Consider the following 21,413-nt stretch of genomic DNA (forward strand, 5'->3'; position numbering starts at 1 on the left):
TAAATTGCCACTCAGTCATCAAAAGTTTGAGAAACCCTGGGGTACATTACAATCAGAATTCAGACGCGTATGTATCTACACAATGTAGACAAATGTGGAGGAAACATTAATAAAAGATCAAAGAAATGCTGTTAATTTATATTCAGATAACAAGGTTTTTTGTAGTGCACTAAAACACACTGTGTGTGTGTGTGTGTGTGTGTGTGTGTGTGTGTGTGTGTGTGTGTGTGTGTGCGTGCGCGCGCGCGCGCGCGCGTGCGCGTGTGTGTGTGTGTGTGTTAAATGGTAGCGAAAATAAAAGAAGTCAAACTTTATTGTATAATCATTTCTGAGCACAAAGGAGAGGACAAACTCAGCTTTTTGCACCTCCTGTTTTACAGAGCCTTAAGCTTTGACATATTTCTCTGATTGGGTATATCTGGACACACAGTATAAAAGTGGAAACATCCAACTAAACAGCCTGCCTTTTTTCTTTTTAGCTGTGGAACATGAACAGGGGACAGGGGAGCTGAATTCTGCTCTTGCTTGTAAAAAGCAAAGAGAAGCCTAAAAAATGTACCTTGTGCTTTGACCATTCATGTTTGTTGTAATTTTGTCAAACATTTTTTAATACATACATAACCACAATCAAATAACCTAACTGCCATTTTAAATAAATACTAGTGTAACAGTGACACTAATATTGCCAATAGGTTCAATAGACTCTGAATCAGTTTAAGGCCGACTGCAGCTTAAAATGGCTGATCAAGAATTTCTGTCAAATCAGTAAAAAACAAGCTGCTTATTGAGATTCAGGTAACTTTATTTATCTCCACGGGGCGATTGAGAGTGCAGAGAGCAACATATAAAATGAAATACAGTGCAGCACTAAAGCAGCTGCTAATATACAGTAATTAAAGCGATAATCAGCGGGTTGTATACAATAAATAAGTTAATGTGATGGTAATGATAATAAAGATAGTAAGAACGAGCTGCCAGTAGTGGTAAATATATATGACACGAATTTGAAATAATGAGAAATATTGACAAAAATATTACACTTGCAGAAAGTTGATAATATACATACAGTGGGGCAAAAAAGTATTTAGTCAGCCACCGATTGTGCAAGTTCCCCCACGTAAAATGATGACAGAGGTCAGTAATTTGCACCAGAGGTACACTTCAACTGTGAGAGACAGAATGTGAAAAGGAAATCCATGAATCCACATGGTAGGATTTGTAAAGAATTTATTCGTAAATCAGGGTGGAAAATAAGTATTTGGTCAATAACAAAAATACAACTCAATACTTTGTAACATAACCTTTGTTGGCAATAACAGAGGTCAAACGTTTACTATAGGTCTTTACCAGGTTTGCACACACAGTAGCTGGTATTTTGGCCCATTCCTCCATGCAGATCTTCTCGAGAGCAGTGATGTTTTGGGGCTGTCGCCGAGCAACACGGACTTTCAACTCCCGCCACAGATTTTCTATGGGGTTGAGGTCTGGAGACTGGCTAGGCCACTCCAGGACCTTCAAATGCTTCTTACGGAGCCACTCCTTTGTTGCCCGGGCGGTGTGTTTTGGATCATTGTCATGTTGGAAGACCCAGCCTCGTTTCATCTTCAAAGTTCTCACTGATGGAAGGAGGTTTTGGCTCAAAATCTCACGATACATGGCCCCATTCATTCTGTCCTTAACACGGATCAGTCGTCCTGTCCCCTTGGCAGAAAAACAGCCCCATAGCATGATGTTTCCACCCCCATGCTTCACAGTAGGTATGGTGTTCTTGGGATGCAACTCAGTATTCTTCTTCCTCCAAACACGACGAGTTGAGTTTATACCAAAAAGTTCTACTTTGGTTTCATCTGACCACATGACATTCTCCCAATCCTCTGCTGTATCATCCATGTGCTCTCTGGCAAACTTCAGACGGGCCTGGACATGCACTGGCTTCAGCAGCGGAACACGTCTGGCACTGCGGGATTTGATTCCCTGCCGTTGTAGTGTGTTACTGATGGTGACCTTTGTTACTTAGGTCCCAGCTCTCTGCAGGTCATTCACCAGGTCCCCCCGTGTGGTTCTGGGATCTTTGCTCACCGTTCTCATGATCATTTTGACCCCACGGGATGAGATCTTGCGTGGAGCCCCAGATCGAGGGAGATTATCAGTGGTCTTGTATGTCTTCCATTTTCTGATGATTGCTCCCACAGTTGATTTTTTCACACCAAGCTGCTTGCCTATTGTAGATTCACTCTTCCCAGTCTGGTGCAGGTCTACAATACTTTTCCTGGTGTCCTTCGAAAGCTCTTTGGTCTTGGCCATGGCGGAGTTTGGAGTCTGACTGTTTGAGGCTGTGGACAGGTGTCTTTTATACAGATGATGAGTTCAAACAGGTGCCATTCATACAGGTAACGAGTGGGGGACAGAAAAGCTTCTTACAGAAGACGTTACAGGTCTGTGAGAGCCAGAGATTTTCCTTGTTTGAGGTGACCAAATACTTATTTTCCACCCTAATTTACGAATAAATTCTTTACAAATCCTACCATGTGAATTCATGGATTTTTTTTTTTCACATTCTGTCTCTCACAGTTGAAGTGTACCTCTGGTGCAAATTACTGACCTCTGTCATCATTTTACGTGGGGGAACTTGCACAATCGGTGGCTGACTAAATACTTTTTTGCCCCACTGTACATACAAAGGGTGTCTTTAAAGAATTTGTGTGGACTTTTTTCCTTCTCGTCACTTGATGAATTATATTTTCTTTTCTTCTTTATGTATTTTGCATGTATTTATTTTTATTTGCTATGGACCTGTGTGTGCCTTTAATAAAGTGAAACCAAAAAATAAATCCTTGAGGGTTATGACAGTTGAGGAGTAGAACAGCTTGAGGAACTAAGGTCCCTCTCTCTTCTTGCTCCTACAGGCCAGACGGTGGAGTCTGCGACCAGATGGCAGCTGCTAAAATACAGGAAAAAGAGCATTTCAGGAGTCCTTGAGAAGTCGGGCAGCCAGCGCAAACCTGCAGCCCATATACAGATGTCAGGGAACAGGTAGTAAGTCTAATAATATTGGAACATACATTGGGAATGTTGTGTAAGTTGTTCTTTTACTGCTGGGTGATGGAACGGAACCAGCAGACCATAGAAAATGGCATGTCATGTGGTAGAAGGCAGAAATGTTCACAAGTCATTTTTTGGAAGTCCAAGTCAAGTCCCACTCGACTGGTGCACTGGTGGCTGGTACAGCAAGTATTTTCATAGCTACATGATAAACTCTTAGAAAGACCTTTTAATACATTTACCAGGCTGCCAGACATTCAACTTCATAAGATGCCACCTTGATGTAGTGAATAAGTTCATCCTTTCCTGATGAGTCATGGGCCACCCTTTTCTTTAGCTGGCTTTCTTCCCGTAGCCAGAGAAGAGATGTGGAATTTTAGCAGGTGATGAAAAAGCCTTCCGATCCTCCTTGCCACTACTGCTGTCCGGTATGGTGGCTCTCCACACGTCTACCAAGACAAGCTCTGAAATATTTCAGTAAACACTTGATTTAGGAAAGAGTCAATGCGGCTCCGTCCCTCTGCACGTGTCTCTTTCTTTGTTGAACTTTATAAACCTGCAGATAAACATATAAAAAAAACCATGGAATGATAAATCTTACATTTTCATGTAAAACGTATTTTAAGTTGTTCTGAGAGGAATAGTTCTAAACTAATATTGCAACATCTTAGCTCTTTTATGAAATAAAAATATGGGCAGCCAAAGTTAAAGCTGAGCAGTAACACGTTAAAGTAATAAAAGTGAAAAATGTCATGCTATTAACAATGAAGATATAATCCAACTACGGCTGACATAACTAGTTGGTTTAAGAACTGACAATAGGAGCCAAATACTAAGTGACTGACCTCTAGGGTGTGATTTGAGATGACTTATGAAACTGGACATTGTTGAATCTGCATCTGTTATCTTAATGCAGCACACTGCAAGCTGTCATTCATTTGTTTGTAGTCTGAAGGATGGAAGTGTACCTAAATTCAATAACAAATCACACAGCTCCTTCAGCCGCCGCCAGCGTTTTGATTTTGTGGTGGCTACAAGCTCCAAGGCAAATCTAAAGTCTTTGGTTTTTGCAACTTAAGTAGAATTCAAGCCTAAGTGCAAGTCGCCATCTCTGGTAGACGGTCACCAGGATGTTATTACTGGGAGAAAAGTTCAATTTCTTAAAGAGGGAGATCCTGTGGTGGCACCCCTGAGTGTTGGAGGAGTACCTCAGGTGGTCACTGAAGATGGTCCCCAAGTACTTGTACTCCTTTATGATTTTTACTGATGAACCACAGACAGTGGTGCAGAAGGTCACCACCATCAATTTGCTCTTGATAACCAACTAGGAGTCGCACCACTCAACAACTGCTGCAGAGCTGGTCCATGGTGCTGGGTGGGGCCAGACAAGAGGGACAGGAGAACTGCAAACTTGAGCAAACGTCATTGATATAAACAAAGGGTCAGAACACAGGGGAGAGCCGCTCGCAAGCAGTGATTGGTTTTTTCAGTTTAAAGGAAGCAAACGAAACTCCAGATGTGCCCCCAGGAACCAAGGAAGCAAACAAACGTAATAAAGAAAGTAGAAGAGAAAAGGTGCAGAACAGAGCACCTGCCAGCCAACCAGAAGCAGTGAACCAGTACCAGTTTCATTTATAGAATGATAACACGTTGACAAGTCCTTCTCTAAAGGAATTACCCAAATACTGTTGGCAGCAAGTACCAAATTTAAAATTTTACTCATCAATAATTGTCTGAATAAATAACCAAAATGTCAATGTCATTGTGGCAACAGATGACAAATCATCATCGTATCAAAGTCAGTGAATCATCCTGTTGGAAGCATGAATTTTTGCAAGAATTTCATGGAAATCTGCGTTCATTAAATCACAACCATTCATTTCGAACCAAAATTCTCTGCTGATTGCACAAGAGGGGATCAGCCAAAGTGATTAAAATATATCATCTGTGAACCATGAATTTGAGTGCTAATTCTGTGGCCCGTGTGTAACTGCCGACTAAACACTGAAATATTTCACCAGATAAGTAAAAACAGCACCTTGTTGAACCTCTGTCATATTTAATAGCAAAATATCCATTTAAGCCATAGCTTTCAATAGACATAACAAGATTTGAAAAAAGAGTCAAATTTCTAGTAATCTGCAGTTCTGAAAATGAACAGCTCAGTCTGATGGTGTTCAATAAAAGCGTGGACTGAGAATACTCACTTTACTAACTAAGACGGCTGCTTTTCATCCATTTAATTGGTTGTGCTGGGAGACTACAGCTTGATTCTTTCATGTCTTTTTTTAAGTAAGCACTTCTTTGGCTCCTGCCCTCTACCATAGTGTCTTCCTCTTCACTTTTTTCTCCACCTAATTTTGACTCTCTCCCTGCATCCCCCTTGCTCCCCCTTCTCTATCTTTGCCATTCCCTCTCTCATTCTCCCTTCTTCCTATCTCCCCTTGTCCTCTGGCCTCTGGCAGGACCTCCTTATCACCTCCTGCTGAATGAATGTGCTGCCAGCTCATTTGCGAACAATCAGTGTCGTCAGAACACAAAGGAGCGCACAAAGCTCCTCTACTCTTCTGCAGAAAGTTTTTGGATGAGGCAATTACTGGAGAGGAGATTGGAGCCAGGCCAAGATGTAAAACAACAGCAAGAGAAAGAGAGAGTGGGGTGGGTTGGGGAGTGTCAACTGCATAGAGCAATGAAAGGTGAAAGGGGGTCAGAGAAGCTGAGGGAAAGAAGAGGAGGGTGAGAGTAGCGCATCAGAGGAGGGAAAGGGGACAGGTGAAGCTCTGATTTCATGAATATTTTTTCCTGAACAATGGAGGGAATCAAATATTCATGGCCCTGGGAAGAGGCCCAGTGCTCAGAATCCCTTCCCTCTCTGTAATCAGCTTCCTAACAGTTTTTATTTACACAAACATACGGCTGTAATCATTGCGGCCGTTTCACATAAGTGCGAAAATCACATCAGCTCTTTGTGGCAGCTGACAACACCAGCATCATACCAGCATCAGAGTAGTGAGCTCTTTGGCACTGCCTGTTTTTCAGTGTCAAGTACTGAAAAACACACTGTACATCATTTACTCATTTGTACACAGAATAGTCAGTGTGAAGGGAAAAATGTGCACCAGATTTAAAAGAAATGGGTCAAGATAATTTGTTCATACAATTCTTTTATTTGTCAGTGAAAAACGTTCTACAATCGTCAGGCCATCTGTTTGCAGTCAGCAGTGCTATGCACTCATTTCTTCAAGTGAGAGTAGGGAGCAGGTAGAAGAGAGCCCGGTGGATGTATGTACTGGAGAGATGAGGAATGAACGTCAGTAGAAGCAAGACAAAACACATGTGTGAGAAGGTGAAGCTGCAAGGAGTACAGATAATGAAAGGTGGACAATTTTAAATAACTGGGATCAACAATCCGACGCAACAGGTGGTACACAAGAGAGGTGAAGATCAGAGTGCAGATAGGGTGGGGATGGATGTTGGAGTGATTTGTGACAGAAAAATAGCAGCAAGAGTGTATTGGAAGTGTTGGGTCTGTGTTTCCACAAACCCCGCTAGTTTAGAGACTTATTCATCATGAAGAAAACAAGACATAACAGAACATCCTCAACTGGTTTTTCACTCGCTAACGAGGGAAGTTTTTGGTAAAGAACCAGCTCCTAACCTGTCTCATGCCCAAAATCCTTTCAAGAGCAGCTTCCCTCGCAGCTATTTATTGACAAACTGTTACAATAAACATCACAGCACAAGCACCTCCCTCTGTAAACCCCCCAATGGTTCTAAGACAAGGCACTATGTGTGTGTATGTGTAAGCACGTATATGCATGTGCAAGAATGTGTGTGTGTGTGTGTCATTTGAGAATGTGTGTGTGTGTGTGTGTGTGTGTGTGTGTGTGTGTGTGTGTGTGTGTGTGTGTGTGTGTGTGTGTGTGTGTGTGTGTGTGACCTCCTGCTCACCAAAAGGGTCATAAAAGCAGGAAGCTTACAACAGAAGAAACAGATCTGTCAGATAGGATGTATCTACAATAAAACCTCCCCCAGCACAGAGTGGCTAGAGAGGTGGTCAGGATCAAAGGAATGTCTTGATCCCATAGATTGAACTCAGACTTACAAATTTAAGAAGCCCAATGACAACATTTGACAATTAGACTTAACAGGAAGATTTACAAGACAGTAGTGAGACCTGCTTTGTTGTATAGTTTAGTGATGGTGCCACTGAGAAAAACACATGATTCTGAGGATTTCTGTTAGGCATAAACAGGACAACAGGATGAAAAATCAGTAAATCAGCTGAGAGGCAAGGTAGAGAGGGTCTTGACATGTACATAGGAGGGATAGTGGATGTATTCAAGAAAGTTGGAGCTACCAGGCAGATTCCGTTCTGAAGTAAGATATGAAGAGGGTGGTGTGATAGAAGAAGAAGAAGATGACGACAATATATCCTGTAAGTATAAATTATATTATATATATTGTATTTTTATGTAAAGTAATGCTTCCTTATGCGTGCATTGAGTTAAAGATTTTTTTTTTATTTCCCGAGAGAACAAGTGTGGGAACACTTGGCTTTAATTAAAAAAGGACTGTTGTTACATAACATAACTGAACCACATTCTAATGTGAGCAGTTTACATCGTGTCATTTCATAGTTTACCATCTCAAAACAGGAAAAAGATTGTAAAGACTACAGTTGTCACATCTTTGCTTAATTACAGCCCATAATAGGTGAACATACAACTGGTTTTTAGCAACACTGGATTTCTGGCTGATGGCCACATTTTGTACCTTCTTTTTTTTTTTAAAGCTTGCGATGTCTCAGCAGCTGCACTCAGACTACATGTTGGATCCTTGCCTGTTTCTGCTTCTGCACAAGCACTTAGACAGCAAATCTAGAGACATTTATATGCTGCACATGCTGAGAAAACCTGAAGATGTGACTACCTCGCATACTTGAATTCCTACATTCCTAACCAGTCAAATTAAACCATAATTCAGTCTAAAGGCCACCTAATATGAGTGCATTATCTTCCTAGCATTAAATAAGTTATTTAAGGACTGACTTAGAGACATAAAAATTTAAGGAAAAAACTGACCAAATATTCCACACATATGCCGTCTCAAAATTATAACTTCTGTGTTTCGCTTCAATTAAAGGAATAATTTGGGGTTGAGATCAGGAGTCTGCAGCACTGTCATGCTAACAGACAATAGTGTTCAGCTGTTACATACGAATTCCATTCAATCAAGTCTACATCTATATTGTTTAGTATAGTTGGAACTCCTGAACCTGACTCACCGTTACTGACCTGCATACAGTATATCTTGCAACAAAGGAATCAGAGGAAAACAATGCTACAGAATATCATGAAAGATTCAGATTAGGTGGTAAAACACCAGAAAACAGGGACACCACTGCAGCGCACTGAAGGCTGATTTATGGCTCTCAGTTGGTATCTGTTTGCATGGTGTGTGCAGTGAGAAGGCCAGAGAGTGTATAAAAGATAGTTGTAGGTACTGGATCTGCAACGTGAAACCAATGCAAGTCCTTTAAATGTGTATTCTACCCCAGCAGGGGATAGCAGCTGTTGAAATGAAAAGTCTGATTTCATAAAATTCTGTAGAAAATAATACATCAGGTTCCATGCACCTTGACACCAGTAAATGGATAACTTTATAACCATAAAGTCATCCCTACTTTCAAGTCTGACTCAATCCGACACTGTTCACTTTGGAAATTATGTCCGCTGTTAATATTTAGAAGGACAAAAAGAAGGGCACGCCTAAGATTGGGCATTTCTTGTGATTGACAGGTTGCTACCATATGGGCATGCAGTGTCCTTGGTTTTTCTGTCATATCCGCCCATCTCTCATCACATCTGGTTTCAAAACAGTGAGATGACGTTGAAGAAGATGCTAAGCTTGAGGTTTTGTATCTGGGTCTTACTAGTGTAATAGTAGTGTCATGGGAGCAACATCTATCTTTCATGTACAATCGATGTCATTATACTGAGCCCAAATGCAAATTTGTGCAAAGATTTGCCACAGGTTAAAAGGCAAATACAACAGTATAGCATGTTCATCTGCAAAGGTGAATGCGGCACAAACACACTACCAAGCAGTACCATACTGTAGCATACACTAACATACAAAAAACATGGACATTTGACCAACTTATTGGCCCCCAGTGCAATATAGAATTACCTTTAAAATACTTTTACTGGTTCATAAGAGTCTCAATGGACTGACTTGCTGTTTCCAGTCCAGTCGGACCTCTCAGGTTTTCAGGTGCAGACTGTTCCCAGGATTAGAGTGGGCTGACTAAGACTAAGAGTGCTGAAAGTGATAAAGCTTACTGTGGCCCAAGTCTCTGAAAAAGGTTGTTTGATGAGAGATCAGACATGAGATCAATTAGATCTCTGCATAAATTTAAAAACACTAAAAACCTTTTAATTTACACATACCTACACTCAATAGATATATTTATTTTTGTCTGATTTTATTTTGTTTTGCTTGTTTTATTATATTTTGCTGTTTTCTCTGCCTTTAGGAATTGTAAACTTACATGGGCTTTTATGTTCTGAGTTAAGCACATTGAGTTTGCATGTGATGAAATGTATATATATAATTTATATAAAATATAATTTTATATAAATTAGATTCCCATTGCAAAGAGCAAATCATTGCTGCAGTTTACAGTTTCATTTCTACGATTTACAATTTCTTTTGTTTTTAGATCAACCTGATGAGTGAAGAAATGGGCAGCATATTACAGTTTTTCTCGATTGCTTAAACACTATAACCAGGCCTCTAAACTAAAATTTCAAAACCGTAACGCTATTGGTCAAAAAGCACACCCATTTCCCTGAACTATAAACACTATTCCCTGCTTTGACACATGACTCAAATTTGGTGAACTGTTACTGCAAAACTCTACACACAAATCCCTACATTTTACAGTGCTTACACCATGTAGTCATTTAGAAAGCACTAGCATGCAATAATGTTAACTTAAGTCAGCATAGCTTGAGCTCAATTAGCACACAATTAACCAGGTGGAAACACTAGGAGTCAAAATTTAGCACACACCAATCAGAACCTGCGATAGATAGATAAAAGGGCCAAAGTCAGCTCATTCAGGTTTGAAACAATGGATCCAAAGAGATGCAAAGGAAGAGGACGTGGTGGAGAAAGAGGACGTGGTGAAGGAAGAGGACGTGGTGGAGGAAGAGGACATGGTGAAAGAGGAGGACGTGGTGGAAGAGGAGGAGGAGGTGGTCTAGGACAACAGGAAGGTGGTGGAGGAGGAGGGAGAGGTGGAGGAGGAGGAGGACGTGGTGAAGGAGGTGGAGGTGGAGAACGACGGCGACAAGGAAGGGGAAGAGCAAGGGCACGAAGACAGTCAGTCTCGGATGAAATTCGAGCCACTTTAGTTGACCATGTCCTTGTCCATGGGATGACTATGAGGGAGGCTGGGCAACGAGTACAACCAAATTTGAGTCGCTTCACTGTTGCCTCCATCATCAGAACCTTCAGGGAGGAAAACAGGTAGGTGTACTTGCAGTAAGACTGCTTTGTACAGTAACTTGTAAGTTACTGAACTTATGTGTCTTGAGTTTCAGTATGTTTCCATTATTTTCCTGTAAAATGAATGTGTGACAGTTACAGTAATGAGTGCTTCTATTTTTGTAGGACACAGAGACGACCACCTGGTGGAGGCAGGTTAAGGCTTTTGTCGGAGGAGCAAGAGAGGGAACTTGTAAACATGGTAATTGCAAATAATGTAATCCGCCTGCGAGAGATTCAAAGGAGAGTGATTGAGGATGATCATCTTTTTCGAGGCATACATGCCATCAGCCTCTCCACAATTGACCGCATCCTCCGAAAGAATCAATTCCGGATGAAACAGGCATACCGAGTCCCTTTCAAACGAAACTCTGACAGAGTGAAGAACCAACGTGTGGAATATGTTCAGGTATGAGTTTTGATACTGTATAAAGTATTGTGTACCATCACAGCATGGCAGTTTATGCTGCCATTTCAGCACTCTTGAACTGTGGTTCAGGGTACCGATTGACTCTACTGTGTTATGTGTTTTGCAGAGAATCTTTGAGATTGAAGGACGGCCTGTTCCCCATGAAATAATCTTTGTGGATGAGGCAGGTTTTAACCTGACCAAAAGAAGGAAAAGGGGGAGGAACATAATTGGCCATCGGGCTATTGTAAATGTCCCTGGTCAGCGTGGGGGGAATGTCACTATGTGCGCAGCCATCAGCCAACGAGGGGTACTCCACCGCCATGCCGTACTAGGACCCTATAACACTATGCTTCTCCTTGCTTTTCTTGATGGTTTAAGACAACATATGTTCCAGCTGGACTACAGGGAACCAGCACAGCCAGAGCAGCCTCACTACGTTGTTGTGTGGGATAACGTCAGCTTCCATCGCGCTGCTCTGGTTCGTGACTGGTTTACCAATAACCCAAGGTTTTCTAATATCTTTCTGCCTGCATACTCTCCCTTTCTAAACCCGATAGAGGAGTTATTTTCGGCATGGCGGTGGAAAGTGTATGACCGAGAACCTTATGTCCGTGTTCACCTCCTTCAGGCCATGGAAGAAGCCTGCCTAGACATATCAGTAGATGCATGCCAGGGGTGGATCAGGCATGCAAGAGGATTTTACCCCCGCTGCCTGGCTGGGGCCAATATAGCCTGTGATGTGGATGAGGTTCTCTGGCCTGACCCAGACCAAAGACAAGATGCTGAGGTGGGATAATGTTTCTGGTGTGTGTTGTACTGTATAGTACATGAATGACAATGTGCCACTGTACATACATTGGTTGCGTCTTTTGTGTTTATCATGTGACAAGGGTTTTGAAGGGGAGAACCATAAGCAACCTAATTGTTTTGGAACTATTGTTTTGAATTAATTGTACCAGTGTGCAAAACTCTGTTGTAGTGTGTGTGTTTTTGAGGGCTTGTGTTTGATGTCTGAGGGCAAAGTTTGGTTTTTCAGCAGGAGTGAATAGTTTTGGGTGTAGAGCTTCATTTTGACCTGGAAATAGGATGTTTGGGGAATTGAGTGAGAGGTTATGGATTTGTGTTTACTGTTGTGAGGATATGAGGCGTAGTTTCAAGAAATGTGTTTTAGCAATCGAGAAAAACTGTAATCACTAATTACTTTTAGTCCCAAACTAAAGAAAATTTCATTTTAAATATTTATAAATTAATTTTCAATCCATCTAAAATACCCGGATAAAATGCTGGGAGTGCTGGTGCCTGAGTTAGACATATTTGAAACTATATTCAGTCCATTTTAGGAGAAAACAAATTTGAAAAAGAGAAATGACAGCGTGCGTCTGAGGGAGGAAATAGAGCATCCAGCCCAATACAATACAGCCATCAGAGGCTGGATGTATAATAACCTATAGAAATATGTTGGAAGTTATTATATTAGGTGTATTAGGTGTGAAGGTCATATGATGTTACAGAGCAGAAGTGGTCCCAGCTTGTCTGTCCTTTGGTCCAAACTCATTACCACATCAAGGTTTAACTCACCGTCTCTCACTCTGTCTTTCTTTGTTCGTCCCCTTGTGGTGACGCGTAAAAACTTCAATAGGCCCCTCCAGGATTACATCATCAATAAGCCATTAGCATCCTTATGTTTCATCTCTTTCTCTCTCATTTTCCCTCAAACACACACAGACACACACACACACACACACACACACACACACACACACACACACACACACACACACTCAGACAATAAGCAGTTTGATGATGGCTGGTTGAATGGCTTTTGATAAAAACACAATTACGAAATGGGTGGAAACCATTTTTATTAATACTGATTCACTCTCTATTCACCCTGTAAACATGAAGAGAAGGACAGCTAAGATGCTACATTAAGAAACAGGTGGAAAAAGGTATATGGTGTGTCATGTTATGAGACTTAATATAATGTAAGAAGAGCAAAGTGTTGTAGAAAAACCATAAACCCCACATCCAATATTACTGACATTCAACATGGATGTTCCTCGATGTTACATATGAAAAGCTGGCTCCATAATCCAGTGGTGACATAAACATAGATTGTTAAAATATCACGTTTTACATCAGTAATAAATGTGTTCGCATTTAAAAGAAAGTTTGATTTCTTTTGCAAATTTCCCCCCAAAATGAAAACTAGATAAATGTAAAGTAATTTTGTGCCATTTTGCGCTTACTGAATGACGTGGGCTTACGGTAAAGTGCACTCCAAAGAGTCTGCTGTACATTTTGTTTAAACACATTATTTCATTAATCCAAATCACTCCTGCTCAGTATCATAGTACAGGTGCATCTTGTTAATCAAGCTAGACAGCCAGTATCTTCCTAAGTGTGTAAGGTCACTGCTGCTGCTGAAAGCTGGGTCTCCAGCTAAAACCCAACAGTTCTCAGTTGAGACTAGAGAGCGACCAGGAGTATGCTCACTAGTTTTTTCAAGCGCTAAGATCAATGAGACCTATGGAAAAAACCAAAAGAAATTTTTAACAGATATGATATTTGATTTTTATTGGGTAGATCCTACTATTGTTTAGATCACACCTCTAACACTGCAGGTAAAATCCCAATGTGAATTCTCTTGAGAACCAATCAAATATATCCGTATGTATTTGTATACTCCCTCAAAATTCCTTATCAGATCTCAACAAGCTCTCAGAGCTTCAAAACCACCTCTCAACATCACTTTTCACTTTTCTGTCATTCAAGCACACTTTGCCAGAAGACAAAAGGTGTGACAAATGCAGTGTTTTCCAAAGTTACAACTGTTTACGAGAACAAATTCTAAGAAGGAAAAAATACCAAACCAAAACCCATCCATCCACCCATCCATCAATTGCCTTCTGCTTATCTGATTCGAGGTTACTTGGAGGAGGGGGTTGGCATCCTGTCCCAGCTACTATGAGGTGACAAAACCCCCCAAAAATGTAAACATTTTGGTTCAACAACGGTACTTTTCTAGTTTCCCATTAGATCTGCTGTGAATATTTCAGTTCACAAGCTGAATCATAATTACGGTCAGAATTTCAATCTTATGGCTAAATAATGCACATTAACGCTTCCTTTCATAAATGCTTTCCATGCAGACACTGAAGCTGAATTGAAGCTTTATTACTACCCGCCCTCGGAATAAAAAGATGAAGCTTTCTTTATTTTGATGACCGTGTGTCATTGGCTGTAGCTGTAGCTTTACACCTGGCCTATTAATAAATCTATACAAATGGTAAGAGGCACTTCTCTCAAATCCTTTCACAGAGCAGAAAAAAATGCAGTCCCTGAGGAAAACAAGTGAAAAACACTCACTGTGAAACACTGTGTGCGTGCTTTACAGCAAGAAGGCAGAGAGCAAAATTAGAAACAGACACCCCATCAGTTAGATCTCGTCTGGAACTGAAGCACTGAGCCAATGACAGGTAAATTCATCTGCTGCGTCTCGACTTTCAGCAGCGGCAGTGCGGCTTCCTAGGAGCACTGACCTTTTCACACTTCAAAAAAAAAAAAAAAAAGCATGAGTGTGTGTGCAAATGTGTTTGTGCAGAAGGGAAGATGCACGTGCTGTGCGAGTAGATAAAGAAGGATGGAGCCTTTTGTGTGTATTCAAAGAACAAATTGAAGAAGAACAACAGAACGTGTATGTGTTTGCTTACAGGAAGAGCAGTGAGAACTTTACATATGAATACATTTGTGCGTGTGTCACCATTGCACTGAATGCTAATCAGTGACTCATAAAAACAAACACACATTAGAGGACCTTATCTTTCCCGGGCGTATTGTACAAAGCACACAGGTAGAAAACCACACAGATGATCCTGTGTCAGTCTAGTCCTCCTTTACCCTCGTCTCGAGCCTTGGTGCACTTGATCAGCTTGACAGTCCTGTCTTCGCATGTTGCCGTGTGCCTTTTGCATCAGCTTCGTGCTTCTAACAAGAGAAGGGCTGCAGGTTATAAAACATATTCTGGGATGGATGTCAAGTGCCTCACCTTGAATGTTTATGAAAGGGAATGAGCATTTGATCATTTATATCACAGTTTCATGCAAATAGAGGTCATCAGGTCAAATGTATAAATTCTCAAAAACATAAGTGCTTTACCAGGATTTTAAAAAGAAAAACATTCTAAATCATTAAGACCGATGATTATATTTCAGATGTTTTGGTTATCAAAGAAACTGTAGTTCAATACTGAAACAAAAACTCTGAGCAGCTTCATACACTGGAAGCTTTTCTCTATCTGTAAACAAGGAAGCCAAGCTGGACACCACTGAGCTTTGTTACTATCTTAACCAGAATGCCAGTAAAAGGACCAGACCAAGCATTGTCTCCCAATCCTTCATTTGGAACAAGAGAACACTATACAGATCTACACTGGGAATGGTCTGGTTACCTCTGATAAGAGTTCTCAGCCATCTTTATGTTTGCTTCTCTTTTGGCAGGTAAGGCATTTTGGGCTACTGGACTATTTCATTGTTGCTTGAGAAAGGACCAACATGTTCTTTCATGACAACACTGGTTCTTGTAAATCCATTTGGTCCATATATTTGATTCTCTGTGCCCTAATTTGGCTAATCTGTGTGAGTTATGTGTACAATAACATCTCCATTTGAGTCTGCCTTTGCAAAAGTTGTGTGAGTTTTAGAGATGATTTAGTGATTAATGTTCTGTTACTAAATGTCTACAACTAAATAACACTTTTTAACTTTAGAGGTTCTACAGAAAAATTAAAATGTGCTTCTCATATATTCATTCACTTACACACACACACACAGAAAGTGCAGCTGAAGGCATGAAAAACACATAACATTCAGTAGCTTGCTTGTGGTTACTTTGACACGTGTAGGGTATGGGGATAAAAAAACCCTAAAAACCTAAAAATCCCAATTTATGGTCAACCCACCTTAGCAATGGTCAGCCCTAATATTCAGTGGACTGAAATGATAGGATTGCAGTGGAGGTAAGATGATGCAACTCCTCTTCTTCTTATTACCATTTTAGACAGACCTCTTACAGTCTGATTCACTTTGGCACTCTCAAGCCAGCAGCTCCATCCATCCATCCTGCTGCTTATCTCAATTCGGGTTGTGGAGGCATCAGTCTCAGCAGAGAAGCCCAGACTTCCCTGATCCAACCAGTTCTTCCAGCTCATCTGGGGAAACACTGAGACATTCCCAAGCCAGCCAAAAGATGTACTCTCCAAAGAGACTTGGATCTGCCCTGGGGCATCCTCCCAGTAGGACGTGCCCATAATACCTCACCTAGGAGGCGTCCAGGAGGCATCGTCATCAGATGTCTGTACCACCTTAAAAGGCTCCTTTTATATGGAGTAGTAGCTCTACTCTCAGTTCCTTTCAAATGACCGAGCTCCTTACCCTATTTAAAAGGGAGAGCCCAGCCAGCACCCATGTCAAGCAAAAGTTAAGATAGCTTTGCTTTGACAGTGGTACAGCTTGAACCAAACCCTTCTGTATCCTATATCCAGCACGTCTACTTCTAGCATGTCCATCCGGTACTCTCAAGAATAAATAAAAGAAGCATCATTTAAAAATCCATTAGCAAGCACTGAAGTGGTCTCCACTTATAACTTTATTAAGAAAGAATGATAGATTTGTAAGGACACAAAGGACCTTCTGAGTAAGCTGTCTCGCTATAATGCTTTCTTTGAAACTGCAGAACGTCATTGCATTGCAGTACCATAATGTGCAAAGGGGTCAAAAATCACACCACACTGGTTGGTCCGTTTTTTAAAAAAGTGCACACAAAGCGCTATACACAAATTGCCTCATTCGTCCATTCATACAGCATTTTTTTCATGCTTTTTCTATGTAAAAGCTTGCTATCTAACATTCACACACATTGATACTCCGCTGCCGTATTGGAGAGCACCTTGGGGTTAGTATCTTGCCCAAGAAGCAACAGCTCAAGGTGGCAGCAGTACAGGTTCTGGATTTAGGGAGGCACTGAGCACCAAGGATTTTTATCACAATATTAAAAACATTCCTTATATTTCTAATTTTGTTATTTTGTCCAGTTACTGTTTTGCATCTGAAAAATTGCCATAATTCCTAAACAAATACAACTATATTCTTGATACATGTTTTTTTTTAACATGGGAAAAATTTAAAAATAAATAAATAATAATAGTAAAGTAAAATATATATATTAAAAAGTGTCATTGTCCAAAAACGTATGCAGTTACTGTAGGCATCATCAAATATACAGTAGACTTTGTGGCAGTACATTTGAATTAAATCTCTTTCCTGGTAAGCTGCTGCTGTCCTTTGTTGAAACGGAGATCCTTGGTGGATTTTAGTCATTTTTCAGAGGATTCTTATTGAAATCACACAGTGAGCGGCTTAAGGTCCTATAACCTGCAGTAAATACCCAGCAGGCAAGCTTGCACAGCATGTGCTGTATTCACGCTGCACAACTAGCTTATGTAAATAGATATCTGGTTAGCTCTAGACACAGTGTTACCTCAGGGGGAGAGCATCCTTCTCTCCATCCTTCATCCCCCTTTTTCCAATTTATTGCTCTCAACAAATATCTTTTTTCAGAAATTGTCACAAATATGAAGCTAGATGATAAACAGCTACCTGTTCAGTATCACTTCAAATGTAGCTACACTGTATACAGGTATCTGCAGAGCAAGAAAAAATGGCATGTTTGCAGTAAAGTTGAATAAGAGATCTGCTGAAATGGATGGAAATGGATATGTTGTTTTGCAATTCCCTCTGAGCTATGAGCTTATCATGAAGAACATGCCAAAACAAGTTTATATGCACGTACACACATACTGTTACAATTCTTGCTTATCATTACTATGGTAAAACATGTAAATAACATTAGCTTCTCTCTTCCTTTGATGTCCTCTGTAGTGAGTAAACAGCTAGGTCCCAGCAGTGATTCTCACCTGTTTAAGGGCTCAGAAGTACCTGGAAGCTACAGTCATTCTGCTTAATTTGAGACTGCGATCAACAGTCATTTCTGAATCTCCAGAATCTCTTCCTGTGAGGCTCCAGTAGACGGTCCTGTGTCATCGTTTTCAGCTCATCGCTTCAGCTGAAAAATTCATTTAAAAGCACAGATGAAACAGTACAACAAAAAAAAAATATTCAGAGACTTGAAATAAAGGACAAAAGCGCTCTGAGTGACAGTGCAAGAGAAAAATAGGACCGTGTCCTAATTAAGTCTTCAGCCCAGATGAATTCATTGAGCCTTATTAGAGGGACCCGTAGAGACAATATCCTCTTCAGTCCTGGGAGAAATCTGGAAGTTGCCACTAGCAGAACACAATGAATTGATTTAGGAACTTTGCTATGACAGCACTTCACAATTTGAGGGTGAATTTTCTGTGTGGTGACCACCTGACCTGTCTGCCATATGGTTGGAGTTAAATGTGGTATCGCCTGAACCAAATCAAACACAAACAAGCTGGAAATTAAATCTATTCCGGCACAGGCAGGTGTGTAGTGTTTTGCCTCTACTGGCAGGATTTAAATTGGTTTAACTGGCTTGATCACTCAGCTGGATAAAAAGAAACTTCTATATTATACACTTGTTCATCAGTTCATACATTTTCTTCAGCTTTGGTGACCATGATATCTGAAATGTTCCCTACTTTTAGATTTACGACAGAACTGACAAGTTGGTCTGAAGCACGCCATTCTTTGTCACTGCCTATGTAGCCAGATGGGCTACTCGCCTTCCGTTGTTTTTCTTCTCTCATTCTCTCTCTCTCTCGCTCGCTCTACCACCCTCGCTCTCTTTCCACTGCACTCGCTCCTTGTATCAGGTGATCGGGTTAATTGGGAACCCACCTGCACATTGATTGCAGGGTGGCGCTAGCCTGTATAAAGCTAAGCCGATGTCTTGTTGGATTAATTCCTCCCGAGCTTCTGGTACGATACAGCAGTAAATGCAGTCTGTTTAATTCTGCCATTGCGGAGAGAGGTGTTCGTGGTATCTCCACCAATGAGAGTATAGTGCCTCCGGTCCTGGGGTAAGCTGTTAGAACTACTTTTATTAGCATTCATAGCTATAAGAGTTTAAGGTTACACTTATCTGTTTCAGGGTTCACTGCTGTACTCACCTCTCCATGGTAAATTGTCCAACCTAAATTGGAAGAGTGGACTGCCTTCTCAGTTGCTGTTGTGAACTCCTCCTTGGTGGAGTCTGCTGTCTTGTCTCGTTTTGTCTTATCTTGTTTTTATTAAGTAGGCTTACCTTTTTTTGGGTTCGCCTGGTGTTCTATTTTACCCTGGACTGTTGCTCGTACCCACACTTCTATGATCGGGCTGAAGTGATTCTCTGCCCGAGTGTCGTGCTGGGACTCTAAATCGCCTGGGTGGCCGGTCTCAGCCGGTGGGGAGCCAGACCGGCCTACGCCTGAGAATAATTATTACCAGCACGAGTGGTAGTTTGACCCGTGGGGAATAAGCCTTTCCCGTGTGTGTGTGTGTGTGTGATTTCTTTTATTAAAGTTATTAAAGTGTGTTTTAGTCTTTTTATGATTTGTAGCGAGCCTGACGCTCAGTGTCCTTTTATTCTTTTAACATACTTTTCTGTGTTTTATTTCAGTGAAGGAGGACGAGCCAGTGGCCCTGGGACCTCAGGTGGTGGGTCGTTTTCACACTTTCTTTTGTACAGCACTGGGTGGTCTGCAGTGATTCTTTTGGTGTGATTTTCTTTTGGTTCCACGGCTGCTGGTAAGTCCAAGTTCCACGATTGTTTATTTTTACTGTAGGACACTGTCAATAATGACGCTACATCTTGACTTTTAATATTTTATTTATAAAATATTATTTATAATATTTTATTTATTTCTATAAATAAAACTGTTTTAATATTGGAAGCCAACCTGCCTCAGTGTGCATCCTTGAATCTGTGCGGTCTTCTTTTATTCCTTTTATTTATTTTTCTTAAATATATTTCCTGGGGGTGTAATTCCCCTAGGTGGCGTTGTCAAGTTTATTTATTTTGTTCATATTTTGTTGGCGTTGTCGACAGGATGCACGTTTGAGGTAGATGTTTGGTTTTGTAAATTGTTTTATTTTTTTGCAACGAGTCTAGTTCACCTGTTTGAAGGCTCTATTTGTTTTAGAGTGTGATTATAGACAAGACAGCAGTATCCAGGTAGAAGGAAGAGTAATAGGATTTTAGCACCTTGCTGATTTAATTTTCTCTTTTTTTTGGGTCAAAATTTATTATGGAGGAAGAATTGCAGCAACTTAGAGACTTGGTAGCGCAGTTAAGGGCAGATAATGAGCAATTGCGCCGGGATGGGGGCGCTGTGCTCGAGTCTGGTGGCAGGGCCGCGTCGTCCTCTTTCGTACCAGCTGGTTGCATACCAAATGTTGGTAGCCAGGCCGCCGTTACAGAGCGTCTGGTGGTGGTGCCTAGGGACCGTAAATGTCCCATGTTCAATGGTAGAACAGGCATCAATATAGCTGAATGGGTCGAAGAGGTTCAAGCATGCATGCGTGCCCGGCACCTGTCTGTTGCTGATCAAGCTTTCTTTATTTTTGACCATTTAGAGGGAGAAGCAAGGGAGGAGATCAAATTTCGCCCTAATTTAGAGCGAGGGGATCCTGCTCGGGTGTTGACCATTTTAAAGGAACTGTATGGCAATGCGCAGTCCTATGTCACTCTGCAGCAGGCTTTCTTTTCGAGGAGACAACGGGAGGAAGAGACTTTGCAGGAGTTTTCCTTAGCGCTAATGGCTCTGATGGAGCAAGTAAAACAAAGTGCACCTGATGGTATGCGTAACGCAGAGGTGCTGCTCCGAGACCAATTTGTAGAACATGTTGTTGATAGTGGTCTCCGCAGAGAGCTTAAACAATACGTTCGCCGTGTGCCCACTGCCACCTTGTTAGAGGTGCGCGGGGAAGCAATTAGATGGGAAAGAGAAGGGTTTTCAGGCGGTGTTCGCGACCGTGGCTATTCTCAACCATCGGCATATGGTTTTCAGTGTGGAGTGCACACTAGCCCTAGGTTCGCTCCTGTTGGTACACCCGAGTCCGAGTGGCGTGAGCTAAAGGAACTCCTAAAGCGCCAACAAGAACAGTTAAATCGGCTCACTGAGACAGTGGCTTCTTTACAGAACCCCCGAAGAAGTGTTTGGCCTTCACGGGCTGGCTCGGTGATTTGTCGCCGGTGTCAGCAGCCAGGAGTGCTAGGGAGTGCACTGGGGAGCGGGCTTCACGCCGCCCTAGAGCAGGTTCTGATTCAGGCCCTCCTTATGCCGCAGTTGGCAATCATCTTCCCGCTACCCAGTCGGAAAACTAACGCCATCTGTGCTGCAGAGTCACAGTTCAGGTGGGGAGTTCACTGGCTCACAGAAAGA

General features: G+C 41.4%; 1 protein-coding gene across 1 annotated transcript; it reads left to right on the top strand.

Moving 5' to 3' along the window:
- The first annotated feature begins 10,180 nt into the window (after positions 1-10,180).
- Positions 10,181-11,804, top strand: LOC147301518 (uncharacterized). The gene is made up of 3 exons (XM_086282400.1): positions 10,181-10,578; positions 10,723-11,005; positions 11,133-11,804. Exons 1-3 carry the CDS (start codon positions 10,181-10,183, stop codon positions 11,802-11,804), a joined length of 1,353 nt encoding a protein of 450 aa, XP_086138526.1.
- Positions 11,805-21,413: the final 9,609 nt, after the last annotated feature.

The sequence above is a fragment of the Aulonocara sp. 'chitande type north' Nkhata Bay genome, linkage group LG23 (genome assembly GCF_057382095.1).
Source record: "Aulonocara sp. 'chitande type north' Nkhata Bay isolate Kocher_YH1m ecotype deep benthic linkage group LG23, A_spYH_male_GT1.1, whole genome shotgun sequence".
In the NCBI taxonomy this organism is placed as follows: domain Eukaryota; kingdom Metazoa; phylum Chordata; class Actinopteri; order Cichliformes; family Cichlidae; genus Aulonocara; species Aulonocara sp. 'chitande type north' Nkhata Bay.

What these genes read in the sequence shown, in the direction of transcription:
- LOC147301518 (XM_086282400.1), top strand. Translation starts at nt 10,181, where the DNA reads ATGGATCCAAAGAGATGCAAAGGAAGAGGACGTGGTGGAGAAAGAGGA. An exon ending in ACCTTCAGGGAGGAAAACAG is followed by an intron (nt 10,579 to 10,722) that starts GTAGGTGTACTT and finishes CTATTTTTGTAG; the next exon opens with GACACAGAGACGACCACCTG. An exon ending in AACGTGTGGAATATGTTCAG is followed by an intron (nt 11,006 to 11,132) that starts GTATGAGTTTTG and finishes TGTGTTTTGCAG; the next exon opens with AGAATCTTTGAGATTGAAGG.